This window comes from Coregonus clupeaformis, chromosome 24 (assembly GCF_020615455.1).
Source record: "Coregonus clupeaformis isolate EN_2021a chromosome 24, ASM2061545v1, whole genome shotgun sequence".
NCBI lineage: Eukaryota > Metazoa > Chordata > Actinopteri > Salmoniformes > Salmonidae > Coregonus > Coregonus clupeaformis.
The window spans coordinates 19,116,367-19,134,152 of NC_059215.1; the positions used below are offsets into that span (position 1 = coordinate 19,116,367).

At 45.9% G+C, this 17,786-nt stretch overlaps 1 protein-coding gene across 1 annotated transcript in view; it reads left to right on the forward strand.

The window, feature by feature from the left end:
- LOC121537954 (inter-alpha-trypsin inhibitor heavy chain H6-like) overlaps positions 1-17,786 on the forward strand; it is a 31,597-nt gene that overhangs the window by 12,375 nt on the left and 1,436 nt on the right. The window contains exons 3-17 of the mRNA XM_041845628.1: positions 591-745; positions 2,751-2,861; positions 3,775-4,022; positions 6,235-6,404; positions 6,536-6,652; positions 7,064-7,235; positions 7,550-8,019; positions 8,168-9,428; positions 13,397-13,429; positions 13,888-13,905; positions 14,089-14,130; positions 15,827-15,850; positions 15,999-16,049; positions 16,303-16,416; positions 17,225-17,629. Of these exons, the coding sequence (XP_041701562.1) occupies positions 591-745; positions 2,751-2,861; positions 3,775-4,022; positions 6,235-6,404; positions 6,536-6,652; positions 7,064-7,235; positions 7,550-8,019; positions 8,168-9,428; positions 13,397-13,429; positions 13,888-13,905; positions 14,089-14,130; positions 15,827-15,850; positions 15,999-16,049; positions 16,303-16,416; positions 17,225-17,629 (3,391 nt within the window). The remainder of the gene's footprint in view (positions 1-590; positions 746-2,750; positions 2,862-3,774; positions 4,023-6,234; positions 6,405-6,535; positions 6,653-7,063; positions 7,236-7,549; positions 8,020-8,167; positions 9,429-13,396; positions 13,430-13,887; positions 13,906-14,088; positions 14,131-15,826; positions 15,851-15,998; positions 16,050-16,302; positions 16,417-17,224; positions 17,630-17,786) is intronic.

Genomic DNA, 17,786 nt, shown 5'->3' on the forward strand with positions numbered 1-17,786 from the left:
GTGCCACACAGAGTGAAAAACCCTACAGCACTGTATCTCAATGGAGGCAACACTTTATTTGACGCTTTGAATGTTGCCAGTGATAGAATGTATATCATCCATTATCACTCTAAAGCGATAGGTCTCTGATGTGTCAGAAAGCTTGTCCACTGTCTTTGATACCAGTGAGTAACGAGAAACAGGTCTGTCTGTCTGTCTCTCAGTACCTCAGGTCTGTCTGTCTGTCTGTGTCCTCGACTGGCAGTAATGTGGCCCAGCTGACCAGATTGGTCTCAGCAGGGCCCAGAATTAGCCAAGTAAACAAGGGAGTGGGAGGGATATCTTGCAGAGTGTGGCTTTGTATCATTTGTCTAAATTTGTCAAGCCACTGAAGCCAGGGTAAAAAGCCCAGTAATACTTGCATTTGCAATTCCAAAAGAGCCCGACCAGGACTCAAACCTGGGTCTTCTCAACTGTCATTCAAACAGCCATTACACCAAGAAGTCCAAAGCTCTTCATGAGTTCGCTATTGGTTTTGTTCTAGGTTAGCTATATACAAATTTCATCAGATTAAATGTATATGTTACTTGTAGTACTTGTGTTTTTCACAGCTGAAGGTGACAGACTACCATGTGAGGTGTTCTGTCGTGTCTCGCTATGCCCACACCACAATCCAGAGCTCTGTGTGGAACCAGCTACCTGTCACCAAGGAGGCAGCTTTCGAGGTGGACCTGCCCTCTGCTGCATTCATCTCCAACTTCACCATGTGAGTCAGAATCACACGCTTCAAGTTTACTTTATCTCTCTCTCTCTCTCTCTCTCTCTCTCTCTCTCTCTCTCTCTCTCTCTCTCTCTCTCTCTCTCTCTCTCTCTCTCTCTCTCTCTCTCTCTCTCTCTCTCTCTCTCTCTCTCTCTCTCTCTCTCTCTCTCTCTCTCTCTCTCTCTCTCTCTCTCTCTCTCTCTCTCTCTCTCTCTCTAGGCCTGTAATCAAATTAACTGTTATATCCCTTGGAATTATATCCTTCTTGCCTGGATCCCAGTCTGTTTCTGCTCCCTTGCCAACTCCTTATGCTTGACAATGAGTGACAAGGAGTTGGCATTATAGCACAAACAGACTGGCACTCAGGCTAATATCCTTCAGGATCAAAATGACATTTATTTTCAGCCATAAAGGGGATCATTCACATGCTGGAGACAGTAGGACTCACCTCAGAGATTCTAACATTAAATTAGTACATAAAAAATGTAATAGAGGGAAATATTGTTAATAGCAGGGTAAATGAAGGTATTAAATAAACAAAACTAATCCTGAATACCAGTCAGGTCAGTGGTTCCGGACAAACTCCCCCAAATAAAAACTTCAGAGGAAATATGTCCGGTGTGGAGAGGAGACACATCATTTGATTACTAAGAGGGCTGAAAACCACTCTCCCATTCTCCTTTAAAAAAAATATATGAAATATAAACAATATAAAAAAGTCAACATTACAGACCCAACGAGGAACCGTAGCCTGTAGTTGGGTTTGGGAGCAGAAGCGGGTCAGAAGGGGGAGGGGTCGGAGGGACCTTAAAAGCAGATGAATACCCGGCTTTATAAATGTAAGTCGGAAAGTTAACAGAGAAAATGACAGGAGGTTGCACCGTTTTCTTCCCCCTCTCTCTCCTGCGAAGTTTACCAAGGCACTGAGCCAAGGTACACGTGCACAAAACCCATACACAACTACATACTGACACACAGCCTACACATGCCATGCACAGACTTATTTACATGTAGTAAAATGGGGGGCGTAAACTCTTGAAAATAGATCGTTTTACATGCATATAATCTCATCTCTTTTTCTGTCACTCACTCACTCACTCACACACACACACACACGACACACACTCGACACAGGGCCGCCTGCTCTTCACCAACTAACTCAGTAGGAAAATAACTGTGCGACTGTATTTCTTTAGTTCAGTGGCGTTTCTCAACGTGGGACTGAGGGCCTTGTGTTCTGTGTGTAGGTCACTCAATTGCAGCCGTTCCCAGTTCCCACTCCCTCTCAGCCACACATACATCCATACCGCTATATTTTCCACCCTGGTAAACACACCATTCCATTCTGCTCTGTGTCTGAAACAAGACTTGCTTCAAGACTTGCGGTTGGTCCCTGTTGGTTTTTATTTTAATATATTTGTTCAAAGGACTTGACCTTATTTTAGCACAGGAACTGTATGGTTGGGATTAAGGTCTATGTGTGAGCTCTGGTTCAGTTTGATTGGGAAATGGTTGGGAAATGGTTGGGTGTAGATTCTCCAGGGCCATGGATGGGGTATCCGAGTGTTACTCGATCTCGTTCCAGTAATCAAGTGTGGGTCCCAAATGCCACCCTTCGGAAAGTATTCAGACCCCTTGACTTTTTCAAAATTTTGTTACGTTACAGCCTTATTCTACACACAATACCCCATAATGACAATGTGAAAACAGGTTTTTATAAATGTTTACAAATGTATTACAAATAGAAAACATAAATACCTTATTTACATAAGTATTCAGACCCTTTGCACACGAATGCTGTGAAGTACAGTATATTATTGCTTTGTAACGCATGACTGATAATAGTTACCATAAAGGAAAGCACAGTTATGGTAAAGGAAAGTCTATTTACTGTCAATAAACCTTTTTATCTACCTTTTACCCGTTTTCCATCTATGAGACCAAAGCATGTTTGTTAACATAGTCTGACCATTGTGAGTTACCCAGTTATTTCTGTCCTCTTATCTTACAGCACCTCCAATGGCAAAGTGTACATCGCCCAGGTGAAGGAACGGAGCGCCGCCAGGAAGATATATGACGCAGCCAAGAAACAAGGAAAAACAGCTGGACTTGTTGCCACCAAGTCAGTCTGAAAAAGTATTTGGTACCACATTCACTCTTTGATATGTGTTTTATTCAGATGTATTTACTTTGTGTGTGAAAGCGTAACAAACTACTTCCATTTTTCTCTAGATTTTCTGCAGTACAAATCAGACATCCATCACCTACCCACCACATACACTCACATCTTTCTACATCACTTTAGTCTAGATCCTACTCCATCCCCTCAAGGCTCTCGCAGACATTCTTTCAGTTTCACCAAAGACCACAGACGGCATCACTCCAATATTGTCTCTCTCTGTTGACCACAGACGCCATCACTCCAATACTGTCTGTCTCTGTTGACCACGGACGCCGTCACTTCAATACTGTCTGTCTCTGTTGACCACGGACGCCATCACTCCAATACTGTCTCTCTCTGTTGACCACGGACGCCATCACTCCAATACTGTCTCTCTCTGTTGACCACGGACGCCATCACTCCAATACTGTCTCTCTCTGTTGACCACGGACGCCATCACTCCAATACTGTCTCTCTCTGTTGACCACGGACGCCATCACTCCAATACTGTCTCTCTCTGTTGACCACAGACGCCATCACTCCAATACTGTCTCTCTCTGTTGACCACAGACGCCATCACTCCAATACTGTCTCTCTCTGTTGACCACGGACGCCATCACTCCAATACTGTCTCTCTCTGTTGACCACGGACGCCATCACTCCAATACTGTCTCTCTCTGTTGACCACGGACGCCATCACTCCAATACTGTCTCTCTCTGTTGACCACGGACGCCATCACTCCAATACTGTCTCTCTCTGTTGACCACGGACGCCATCACTCCAATACTGTCTCTCTCTGTTGACCACAGACGCCATCACTCCAATACTGTCTCTCTCTGTTGTTTCTCCTCTGCTGTGGTTTTTCTATCTCAGGGAGAGGGAGATCGAGAAGTTCCGCGTGGCGGTGAGTGTTCCCTCGGGGACCCGGATGTCCTTCTCGCTGTCCTACGAGGAGCTGCTGCCCCGCAGGTTGGGTCGCTATGAACTGACCCTGGGTCTGAGGCCTGGAGGACTGGTCACTAACCTCACCCTGGACGTCAGTATAGCGGAGAGGACAGGACTCAGTTTCATCAAGGTCCTCCCGCTGAAGACCAGCCGACTGCTCTCCAACACTGTCACAGGTAACATAGGAAAAGACAGCCATCAATGTTAACTGTCAAAGTAGTAGTACTAGTTGTGATACAATCAGCATGTTTAGGGGATCAGTTTGAGCAAGGCAAAGCGCAGAATCACTAATGGCAGGTAGCCTAGCGGTTAGAGCATTGGGACGATAACCGAAAGGCTGCTGGTTCGAATACCTGAGCCGACAAGGTGAAAAATCTTGAGCAAGGCACTTAACTCTAAATTGCTCCAAGGGTGCTGTACTACTATGGCTGACCCTGTAAAACAACACATTTCACTGCACCTTTCTGGTGTATGTGACAATTAAACTTACAAAAAGAATCATTCTGGATCACAATAATGAGTAGTTATTGTTTTATTTTATTTAACCAGGTAAGCCAGTTGAGAACAAGTTCTTATTTACAACTGCGACCTGGCCAAGATAAAGCAAAGCAGTGCGATAAAAACAACAACACAGAGTTACATATGGGGTAAAAAAACATAAAGTCAAAAAATACAACAGAAAATATATATACAGTGTGTGCAAATGTAGCAAGTTATGGAGGTAAGGCAATAAATAGGCTATAGTGCAAAATAATTACAATTGGTATTAACACTGGAATGCTAGATGTGCAAGAGATGATGTGCAAATAGAGATACTGGGGTGCAAAAGAGCAAAATAAATAACAATATAGGGATGAGGTAGTTGGGTGGGCTAATTTCAGATGGGCTGTGTACAGGTGCAGTGATCGGTAAGGTGCTCTGACAACTGATGCTTAAAGTTAGTGAGGGAGATAAGAGTCTCCAGCTTCAGAGATTTTTGCAATTCGTTTGAGTCATTGGCAGCAGAGAACTGGAAGGAATGGCGGCCAAAGGAGGTGTTGGCTTTGGGGATGACCAGTGAGATATACCTGCTGGAGCGCAGATTACGGGTGGGTACTGCTATGGTGACCAATGAGCTAAGATAAGGTGGGGATTTGCCTAACAGTGATTTATAGTTGGCCTGGAGCCAGTGGGTTTGACGACGAACATGTAGTGAGGACCAGCCAACAAGAGCGTACAGGTCACAGTGGTGGGTAGTGTATGGGGCTTTGGAGACAAAACGGATGGCACTGTGATAGACTACATCCAATTTGCTGAGTAGAGTGTTGGAGGCTATTTTGTAAATGACATCGCCGAAGTCAAGGATCGGTAGGATAGTCAGTTTTACGAGGGCATGTTTGGCAGCATGAGTGAAGGGAGGCTTTGTTGCGAAATAGGAAGCCGATTCTAGATTTAACTTTGGATTGGAGATTCTTAATGTGAGTCTGGAAGGAGAGTTTACAGTCTAACCAGACACCTAGGTATTTGTAGTTGTCCACATACTCTAGGTCAGACCCGTCGAGAGTAGTGATTCTAGTCGGGTGGGCGGGTGCCAGCAGCGTTCGATTGAAGAGCATGCATTTAGTTTTACTAGTGTTTAAGAGCAGTTGGAGGCTACTGGAGGAGTGTTGTATGGCATTGAAGCTCGTTTGGAGGTTTGTTAACACAGTCTCCAATGAAGGGCCAGATGTATACAAAATGGTGTCGTCTGCGTAGAGGTGGATCTGAGAGTCACCAGCAGCAAGAGCGACATCATTGATATACACGGAGAAAAGAGTCGGCCCAAGAATTGAACCCTGTGGCACCCCCATAGAGACTGCCATGGGTACAGACAACAGGCCCTCCGATTTGACACATTGAACTCTATCTGAGAAGTAGTTGGTGAACTAGGTGAGGCAGTCATTTGAGAAACCAAGGCTATTTAGTCTGCCAATAAGAATGCGGTGGTTGACAGAGTCGAAAGCCTTGGCCAGGTCGATGAAGACGGCTGCACAGTACTGTCTATTATCGATCGCGGTTATAATATCGTTTAGGACCTTGAGCGTGGCTGAAGTGCACCCATGACCTGCTCGGAAACCGGATTGCATAGCGGAGAAGTTACGGTGGGATTCGAAATGGTCGGTGATCTGTTTGTTATCTTGGCTTTCAAATACTTTCGAAAGGCAGGGCAGGATGGATATAGGTCTGTAACAGTTTGGATCTAGAGTGTCACCCCCTTTGAAGAGGGGGATGACCGCGGCAGCTTTCCAATCTCTGGGGATCTCAGACGTTACGAAAGAGAGGTTGAACAGGCTAGTAATAGGGGTTGCGACAATTTAACTGTCTGTGAACTGACTGGGTGTTCTCTGGCCTCCCTCCTCTTCCATCCAGGTGAGTCGGAGGCTCCAGCCTCCACCCAGGTCCAGCAGAACCCTCGATGTGCCCGTGTGCACTACAGCCCCAGCCTGCAGCAGCAGAGCAGTGCCTCTTCTAAGGGACTCAACGCTGACTACATCATCCAGTACGATGTAGAACTCAGTGACCTCATGGGGGACATACAGGTCAACACACAAGCACTACACACTGTCTAGGACTAAACTCCTACACAACAAATACTGTACAAACGACAGTATCTAGTGAGACAATAATCTATTCAAGTGAGTTATTATTCTCTTCTGTTGGCCTCTCTCAGGTGTTTGATGGATACTTTGTCCACTACTTTGCACCTCGGGGGCTTCCTGTGGTCCCCAAGGATGTCATCTTTGTCATTGATGTCAGTGGCTCCATGATTGGCACCAAGATCAAACAGGTACAGTATAAGTATTACAGATGTAGGATCTTAATTTGACCTATATTGTCACAGCAAAATAATGCAGCAACAGGATTGGAACGTTTAGTCCATAATGTTGCTTGATCAGTGGTTAGGCTGTCAGCTGGCCAAAAGTAGGCTACATGAAAAGTGCAACACTGTTAATATAACTGTGTGTTAGTGTGGATTTTCTGTGAATGTATGTAAATCACGAAGCTCATCTGCATTTCCTGCTGTGCAGGAAAATTCTCAGTAACAAAAGAGTGATCAAATTAAGATCCTACATCTGTACCTCTCTCATATTGCATCCAGCTACACCTAATTTATTTAGACAAGAATGACAACATTGACTCTACATTATATAGGTCAATAAATGATCCTTTCTCTTCTCTCTGCATTTGTGTGGACCAGACAAAGCAGGCGATGTCCACTATCCTGGGAGACCTGCGTGAGGGGGACCACTTCAACATCATCACTTTCTCAGACAAGGTCCACACCTGGAAGAAGGGTCGCACAGTGAGGGCCACGCGGAGTAACATACGAGACGCTAAGGACTTTGTCAAGAGGATCATCGCTGAAGGATGTGAGTGGAATTGAGTCTGATGTACTTGACATATATCTGCAGCAACCTGACAAGACCATGAAAACACTGTCGGTATTTCTCTCTTCTTCATTTCATTCCATCTTCTGCCTACTCTTCTGCCTCCTCTTCTGCCTCCTCTTCTGCCTCCTCTTCTGCATCCTCTTCTGCATCCTCTTCTGCCTCCTCTTCTGCATCCTCTTCTGCATCCTCTTCTGCCTCCTCTTCCGCCTCCTCTTCTGCCTCCTCTATTCCTTCCACCTCCACCCCTCCCTCTCTGCTCACCCCTCCTTCCCATCTGTCCCTGTCTCCTCCAGGGACCAACATCAATGCGGCCCTCCTCTCAGCCGCCCAGCTGGTCAACCCTCCCTCCTCCTCCTCCTCCTCCGGTGGCGCCCGCCGGGTCCCTCTGGTCATCTTCCTGACGGACGGCGAGGCTACCATCGGCGTGACATCCAGTGACTTCATCCTGAGCAACGCTAAGAGCGCCCTGGGCGCCGCCTCTCTGTTCGGCCTGGCCTTCGGGGATGACGCTGACTTCCCTTTGCTACGGCGCCTGGCACTGGACAACCGCGGCGTGGCGAGGATGGTGTACGAGGATGCGGACGCCGCACTCCAGCTGAAGGGATTCTACGATGAGGTGGCCAGCCCACTACTGTCAGACATCCAGCTGACCTATATGGACGACCAGGCCTTTGACGTCACACGCTCCCTCTTCCCTAACTACTTCCAGGGCTCCGAGCTGGTGGTCACTGGGAAGGTCAAGCCAGGGGTCATGGACCTGAAGGTTTGTATCGTTTATATCATGTTGCTTGATCTATGTTTGTCTACTGTTTATACCATAAGATGAAAGGAAATGTACACTTTAATTATTAATATTGTAATGGCCAATACAGATTTATCTTATCTTCTCTATTCTTTCATTTTCTTCTCAGGTGTTTCTGACGGCCAGTGGCTCCAAGCAGAAGGTGAAGCTGGAGAATGACGTGTTGGTGTCTAAAGGAGAGGGGAATGGGACAGTGTTCTCTATGGGCTGCCCTGGGGGCATGGACGGGATCTCCAGCTTTGTACGGCGTCTCTGGGCTTACTTCACTATCAAAGAGCTGCTGCTGGCCAAACTGAACAGCACTGACCCGGCCATACAGAAACTGTTGGGAGAGAAGGCCACCAACCTCTCCCTCAAGTACAACTTTGTCACGCCTGTTACATCCCTCGTTGTAGTCAAGCCTGATGCCGATGAAATTCCTACCTCAGCGTCAACTACGACAGTTCGACCCACCACCACCACCACAGCTACTACAACAACCACAGTAGCCCACACTCCTGCCACCAACATAGTCTCCCCCATCCCTGTGAAAAAGCCCAGGACAATCAAAGCTAAACCAGACCCTCTTGTCACAAAGCCTCCACCTCTCCAACCACCTCAACCAAGAAAGGGCTCCACCCCACCAACAAAACCCAACCCAGCGAAAACAGTGGCTCCACCATCCCCCAAGAAAACCACTATGACTACCACTCCCAGCCCCAGTGCTGTCAAAACTGTCCCTGTCCCTCTCTCAGGGAAAACCCCTACCCCTCCTCCCAGCTCTCCTAAAACTGCTCCTGCCCCTCCTGCCAGAAGAGTCAATAACCACCTGCCCAACTTGCTCAAAACAGCTGCCGCTCCTGCACCCGGGAAAACCACCACCACCACCACAACCCCTCCACCCACCACAGTGAAGGCCGTCCCTACAACCACCACCACTACCACCCAACCCAACACAGTAAAGACTACAGTCCCTACAACTGTGAAAACCACCACCTCCACTACCACCACCACCTCCACTACCACCACCACCTCAGTCAGAGCCGACCCAACCCCTGCTCCACAGCCTGGGAAACCCACTACGCTGCTGCCCATCTCTGTTAGAACAGTCCTCCCTCCAGTTAGAATATCCCTCTCCTCCTCTTCCTCAGATAACGCCACCATGTCTGCCGCTGATGCCCACCAACCTCAGGTCACCACACTCCTGTACAGTCTTCAGTCTGTCTCCCCTACTCCAGCTCCACAGGGCAATAACACAGACACCGACACAGACACCAACACAGACACAGACACAGATGTGGACCAGATTGCCACCTTTGTCTCTGCCACATTTGCCCCCATGCCAGGTGTCACAGATGGACCGAAACTGTGGGAGGCTGCAGGACTCTTGGGTAGGTCTTCCAATAATCTCGGAAACTCAGAACTAAAATATTGCGTAATCGTGCCAGATCTTAGAAAATATAGTAGAACGGTAGTTCCTCCCCCCTCTCTCTCAAAGTTCCGTGCAAGAATATGGGCCAAATGTCCCCCCTCCCACTTCCGAAATTCGAAAGATGCGAGCACCTGCAAAATCGTGATTTGTCCAAAAACAGCTCACTGGAACAATGTTTTTTGTTAGTCGTCACATCCCACAGTCTGTTGACAGTTGCTACGATATCAGTTATGTTACGTGCATCTGTCCACAGGAGATAAGTCCACTCTCTAATGTCTATTTCACTTGGAACTCCAAATAGCAGTATGCAAAGTATAGGCGAATAGTCATAGTCTAAGGATACATTTTTACTGAATACCAGTATTGCATATCATATCAATTGCTTTACATCAAGTATTGAACTTACAGTCCATATCTTGTACCTGTCTATCAGAGAAATAGTACAATAGCTAGAAGATAGCTAGAGGACTCCTGATATCTCCAGGAGTGATGAGTATATATATTTTTGTCTTTATCTGTTGTGGTCTAGTACTGTCTTTTTGCTAGCTAGGGCCATCTACTCTCTACACCTACTCTCTCACTTGAATATCTTACCTTGTTATTTACAGATTATCTAATTTTGCTCTTTTGTAGCTTTGTCAACTATGTTTGTGTTTTCTATACCAGTTTGTACCTCTCCCTGTAGGCTTTACAGACGTTCCCCACCCTTGGCTGAAACCCTTCTAATTTAGTGTACCCTGCGCACACAACTGGGGGGCAGGTAGCTTAGTGGGTAAGAGCGTTGTGCCAGTAACCGAAAGGTCGCTGGTTCTAATCCCCGAGCCGACTAGGTGAAAAATCTGTCGATGTGCCCTTAAGCAAGGCACTTAACCCTAATTGCTCCTGTAAGTCGCTCTGGATAAGAGCGTCTGCTAAATGACTAAAATGTAAATGTAAAATGAATAACGGGTCTCTGGCAGTGTTTGGAATTGCCGATCTGCGGTCAAGAACGCTGAGTTCATCTCAGCCTATGCTGCCCTTCAGTCTCTTGACTATTTGGCCCTTACGGAGACATGGATCACCCCAGAGAACACTGCTACTCCAGCTGCTCTTTCTTTACGTGATTATGTTTTCTCTCATAGTCCGAGAGCATCTGGTCGTCGCGGTGGTGGCACAGGTCTACTCATTTCTCTTAAGTGGAGATTTTCTATTTTCTCCTTCTCTTACCTGTCCATCTCCTCATTTGAATTCCATGCTGTCACTGTCACTTGTCCACTCAAGCTTAACATTATTGTCATCTATCGCCCACCAGGTGCCCTTAGAGAGCTCCTCAATGAGCTTGACACTTTGATAAGCTAATTTCCTGACGATGGCTCACCGCTCTTCGTACTTGGTGACTTCAACCTCCCGACATCTGCCTTCGATTCATTTCTTTCCAACTCTCTCTTTCCCCTCCTTGCCTCTTTTGACCTCACCCTTTCCCAATCCCCTCCAACTCACAAGACAGGCAATACACTTGATCTCATCTTTACTAGAGGCTGCTCGCCCACTAATCTCACTGCAACCCCCCTCCAGGTCTCTGGTCACTACTTTGTTTCCTTTTCTTCCTTTCCTCCAACCCTAACCCTACTCAGATGGTCATGCGTCTTCGCAATCTTCGCAATCTTCGCTCTCTCTCTCCCACTACTCTCTCCTCTTCTATCCTATCATCTCTCCCTTCTGCTAAATCCTTCTCCCTTCTGTCTCCTGATTCTGCCTCTTCGACCCTACTCTCCTCCCTTTCCGCATCCTATGACTCGCACTGTCCCCTTTCCTCCAGGCTGGCTCGGCCCTCCCCTCCTGCTCCGTAGCTGAGTGACTCATTGCGAGCTTACAGAATAGGGCTGCAGGCAGCAGAGAGAAAATGGAGGAAAACTAAACTTCCGGAGGAGCTATCATCCTTTCACTCCGTCCTCTCTACCTTCTCCTCCTCTGTTTCCGCTGCTAAAGCCACTTTCTACCACTCTAAATGTCAAGCTTTTGCCTCTAACCCTAGGAAACTATTTCCCACCTTCTCCTCCCTCCTTAATCCTCCACCGCTCCCCCCCTTCCCCCCTCCCAACCCCCTCCTCCCTCTCTGCGGACAACTTTGTCAACCGCTTTGAAAAAAAGGTTGACAACATCCGCTACTCATTCACAGCCTATTGAGTCCACTGGTCTCACTCACACAGAACTACCCTACACCGTGACCTCTTTCTCCCCTCTCTCTCCAGATGACATCCTGCGACTAATGAGGTCTGGCCGCCTGACAACCTGCCAGCTCGACCCCATTCCCTCCTCCCTTCTCCAGACCATCTCTGGAGACCTTCTCCCATTCCTCACTTCCCTAATCAACTCATCCCTAACCACTGGCTGCGTCCACTCTGACTTCAAAAATGATTGAGTTGCTCCCCTCCTCAAGAAACCAACACTCGACTCATCTGATGTCAAAAACTATAGGCCTGTATCCCTTGTTTCTTTTCTTTCTGTTTCTTTTCTTTCTCGTTATCTCTCTCAGAATGATCTTCTTGACCCTAACCAGTCAGGCTTCAAGACGGGTCACTCAACCGAGACTGCTCTTCTCTGTGTCACGGAGGCTCTCTGCACTGCCAAAGCTGACTCTCTCTCCTCTGTTCTCATCCTCCTAGATCTATCCGCTGCCTTTGACACCGTGAACCATCACATCCTCCTCTCCACCCTCTCAGGGCTGTGCGTCTTAGGCTATGCACACTCTTGGATTGCATCCTACCTGGCAGGCCGCTCCTACCAGGTGACGTGGAGAGGATCTGTGTTTGCACTACGTACTCTCATTAGTGGTGTCCCCCAGGGTTCGGTCCTAGGCCCTCTCCTCTTCTCTCTATACACCAAGTCACTCGGCTCCGTCATATCCTCACATGGTCTCTCCTATCATTGCTATGTGGATGACACTCAACTACTTTTCTCCTTCCCCCCTTCTGACACCCAGGTGGCAACACGCATCTCTGCGTGACTGGCAGATATCTCAACTTGGATGTTGGCCCACCACCTCAAGCTCAACCTCGACAAGACGGAACTGCTCTTCCTCCCGGGTAAGGCCTGCCCACTCAAAGACCTCTCCATCACGGTTTACAACTCCACAGTGTCACCCTCCCAGAGTGCAAAGAACCTTGGCGTGACCCTGGAGAACACCCTGTCGTTCTCTGCAAACATCAACGCAGTGACCCGCACCTGCAGGTTCATGCTCTACAACATCCGTAGAGTACGACCCTACCTCACACAGGAAGCGGTGCAGGTCCTAATCCAGGCACTTGTCCTCTCCCATCTGGACTACTGCAACTCGCTGTTGGCCGGGCTCCCCGCTTGTGCCATCAAACCCCTGCAACTTATCCAGAACACAGCAGCCTTCCTAGTTTTCAACCTTCCCAAGTTCTCTCATGTCACCCCGCTCCTCCGCACACTCCACTGGCTTCCAGTTGAAGCTTGCATCCACTACAAGACCATGGTGCTTACATACAGAACAGCAAGAGGAACTGCCCCTCCCTACCTTCAGGCTATGCTCAAACCCTACACCCCATCCCGAGCACTCCGTTCTGCCACCTCAGGTCTCCTGGCCCTCCCACCCCTAATATATATATATATATATATATATATATATATATATATATATATAATATAAAAAAAGAACACTTAACCATTAATTGCACTTGACCCCCCCTTCTAGCTCTGACTCTACTGACTGCTACGTTATTGAGGTAAAATGTACTTTCTATGCCTGTGATATGTGGTTGTCCCACCTAGCTATCTTAAGATGAATGCACTAACTGTAAGTCGCTCTGGATAAGAGAGTCTGCTAAATGACTAAAATGTAAATGTTCATTCGAATGCACCACAGGCACTGTACTATCAATCTGCCTTTTCTTTGTTGTGACATGTTCCACTTCTTTCCACCAGATGTCTCCGATTCCATTCAGATCCATAGAAAAGGTGAATCAACCATACACTCTTAGAGAAAAAGGTGCTATCTAGAACCTAAAAGGGTTCTTCGGCTGTCCCCATAGGAGAACCCTTTCAAGAACCCTTTTTGGTTCCAGGTAGAACCTTTTTGGTTCCAGATAGAACCCTTTTGAGTTCCATGTCAAACCTTTTACACAGAGGGTTCTACATGGAACCCAAAAGAGTTTTACCTGGAACCAAAAACGGGTTCTACCTGGAACCAAAAAGGGTTATCCTTTGGGGACAGCCGGAATCCTTTTGGAACCCTTTTTTCTTCAGTTTTATCATTCAGTTTTACCTCTGTTTGTTGCACAACATATAATGGAATATAATTATTGGAAGGGATGCATGCTGTATTTGAATACAGAGATAGTGGATATGAGGTTAAAAAGTGATGAAGTGGTCCTTTAAACTGTGTTAATCTGTGTTTTCTCAATGCTCTTCCTTAGATATGGAGGTGGTTAAAGGTGAGTTATCTCTCTTACTTCCCTGCCATGAAAAACAGATTCATTGTAACAACATTCATGTTGTTGTATCTTAAAAGCTGTTGTTTCTTCCATAGAGATTATGATGACAGCCCCCAGAGGGTATGTTTTAACTGTCTGTGTCTGTCTGGTGTCTAATGATGTCCATCTGATTAAATCTTTCAGATTATGATGCAACCTACGACTATGACCTCGACTATGACTCTTGTAAGTCATAGCTGACAAATACAGTATGAGTCAAAACATTTGGGCACACCTACTCATTCAAGGGTTTTTCTTTATTTTTACTATTTTCTACATTGTAGAATAATAATTTTCTACATTGTAGAATAATAGTGAAGACATCAAAACTATTAAATAATACATATGGAATCATGTAGTAACCAGAAAAGTGTTAAACAAATCAAAATATATTTTATATTTGAGATTCTTCAAAGTAGCCACCCTTTGCCTTGATGACAGCTTTGCACACTCTTGGCATTCTCTCAACCAGGTTCATGAGGAATGCTTTTCCAACAGTCTTGAAGGAGTTCCCACATATGCTGAGCACTTGTTGGCTGCTTTTCCTTCACTCTGCGATCCAACTCATCTCAAACCATCTCAATTGGGTTGAGGTCGGGTGATTGTGGAGGCCAGCACTCCATCAATCTCCTTCTTGGTCAAATAGCCCTTACACAGCCTGTAGGTGTTTTGGGTCATTGTCCTTCTGAAAAACAAATGATAGTCCCACTAAGCGCAAACCAGATGGGATGGCGTATCGCTGCAGAATGCTATGGTAGCCATGCTGGTTAAGTGTGCCTTGAATTTTAAATAAATCACAGATAGTGTCACCAGCAAAGCACCCCCACACCATCACACCTCCTCCTCCATGCTCCACGGTTGGAACCACACATGCAGAGATCATACGTTCACCTACTCTGCGTCTCACAAAGACACAGCGGTTGGAACCAAAAATCTCAAATTTGGACTCATCAGACCAAAGGACATATTTCCACCGGTCTAATATCCATTGCTCATGTTTCTTGGCCCAAGGAAGTATCTTCATCTTATTGGTGTCCTTTAGTAGTGGTTTCTTTGCAGCAATTCGACCATGAAGGCCTGATTCACACAGTCTCCTCTGAACAGTTGATGTTGAGATGTGTCTCTTACTTGAACTCTGTGAAGCATTTATTTGGGCTGCAATTTCTGAGGCTGGTAACTCTAATGAACTTATCCTCTGCAGCAGAGGTAACTCTGGGTCTTCCTTTCCTGTGGCGGTCCTCATGAGAGCCAGTTTCATCATAGCGCTTGATGGATTTTGCGACTGCACTTGAAGAAACTTTAAAAGTTCTTGAAATGTTCCGGATTGACTGACCTTCATGTCTTAAAGTAATGATGGACTGTCATTTCTCTTTGCTTATTTGAGCTGTTCTTGCCATAATATGGACCGTCTTTTACCAAATAGGGCTATCTTCTGTATACCAACCCTACCTTGTCACAACACAACTGATTGGCTCAAACGCATTAAGAAGGAAAGAAATTCCATAAATTAACTTTTAACAAGGCCCACCTGTTAATTGAAATGCATTCCAGGTGACTACCTCATGAAGCTGGTTGAGAGAATGCCAAGAATGTGCAAAGCTGTCATCAAGGCAAAGGGTGGCTACTTTGAAGAATCTCAAATATTAAATATATTTTGATTTGTTTAATACTTTTTGGGTTACTACATGATTCCGTATGTGTTATTTCGTAGTTTTGATGTCTTCACTATTATTCTACAATGTAGAAAATAGTAAAAATAAAGAAAAACCCTAGGTGTCTCCAAACTATTGACTGGTACTGTATATATAACTGTTTAGTTGTGTTGGCCATGTGGATACTTTGTATGTTTCTAAGTTGATACAGATGTTTAACATGTTTTCAGGGGATGAATCAGCATCAAATCCTCGTAAGTATCTAATTGTATTTCTATGTAGTCTAGCATAAGATGAATGTACTTCAGAGATGCCAGTAGCCAGGCTCTGACCTGTCATTGGTTTCAGTGCTTCAGACAGATGAGATCGACATAGTCTCAGTTGTACCTATTGTCCTTCCAGGGCCGGGCCCCCCCTCCAGAATGAGCTCTGTCAGAGTCTTCTCCTCTTCTGGTAAGGGGTCTACAACATGATATAACATGACATAACATGACACAACATGATATAACATGACATAACATGACATGACACAACATGATATAACATGACATAACATGACATGACACAACATGATATAACATTACATAACATGACATGACACAACATGATATAACATTACTTAACATGACATGACATAACATATGACTGTGAAAGTTAAGGTTTCTCACCTCTGTTTTCTTCACGTCCAACATGTTTTATTCTGAAGTTGATGGAGACCCTCACTTTGTGGTCCAGCTCCCTAAGCTGAAACAGAATCTGTGTTTCACGGTGGACGGCAGGGCCAACGATGTACTGAGACTGATGGAAGACCCAGAGAGAGGTTAGTCAGCACAGACTACCAAGACAAGGGCAGAACTGTCATCTTATATTACTGCCATGTAATTCCATTTTAGCAATATGCCGTATAATTTGAGAAGCACTCTAGCATTGTATAGGAACAGATTAGAATGGGAACTCATTAATACGAACACATTCATCCTGTAAATGCTGCCATGCCATGCACGCATGCATACACACAGTTAACAGAAGAGAGCGGCACATCTTGCGCTTCATTGTAATCAGAGGGCTGATATAAATACTATGCAAGCCAGTCTCTCTTGGTTAAGAGTTGAGGAGAGACTGACTGCATCACTTCTTCTTTTTATAAGAAACATTAATGAGTTGAAAATCCCAAATTGTTTGCATAGTCAATTTACAGCTCTGACACACACACCCCACCAGACATGCCACCAGGGGTCTTTTCACAGTCCCCAAATCCAGAACAAATTCAAGAACGCGTACAGTATTATATAGAGCCATTATTGCATGGAACTCTGTTCCATCTCATATTGCTCAAATGAACAGCAAACCTGGTTAAAAAAACAGATAAAGCAACACCTCACGGCACAAAGCCTCTCCCCTATTTGACCTAGATAGGTTGTGTGTATGTATTGATATGTAGGCTACGTGTGCCTTTAAAAAAATGTATGTAGTTCTGTCCTTGAGCTGTTCTTGTCTATTAATGTTCTGTATTATGTCATGTTTCATGTTTTGTGTGGACCCCAGGAAGAGTAGATGCTGCTTTTGCAACAGCTAACGGGGATCCTAATAAAATACCAATACCAACCCTTGTCTTCCTCTCGTCTAAGGTATCATGGTGGATGGTCATTTGATGGGGGCTCCGTCCAAACAAGACGTTGAAGACCGCTCCCGTACTTACTTTGACCAGATAACCATCTCCGCTGCCAGGGGCGGGACAGGTGGGCTGGGCGCCATAGTGATCACCCTCTCATTGGATGCCGTGGTGGTAGAGGGGGAGGGGCGGGACACCCTACCCACCAATCAGCAGGGATATGTGACAAGGCAGGGCGTGATGGTTTCCATGGAAATCAGAAATGACTTCCATCAGAGCTGTTGGATCGAGCTGACTAAGGACATTCGTTTCCTGGTTCTCTTCCACCACTACAAACACCCCAGCTATCTGCAGATGGCACACCTCGGATTCTACATCACTGATGGACAGGGCCTCTCTCCTTCAACCCAAGGACTACTGGGTACATTCCCTTTTCACTCTTCAATTACTTTAAACCGGTTTCTTTGTCTTTTTACACCTGACCCTAAAGCCCCTGCTGTATAAAGGGCTTTAGAAAAATATATAAATATGTATTGATTTAGTGATTGATTGATTGCCCTCCTTGTTCTCGTCCCAAC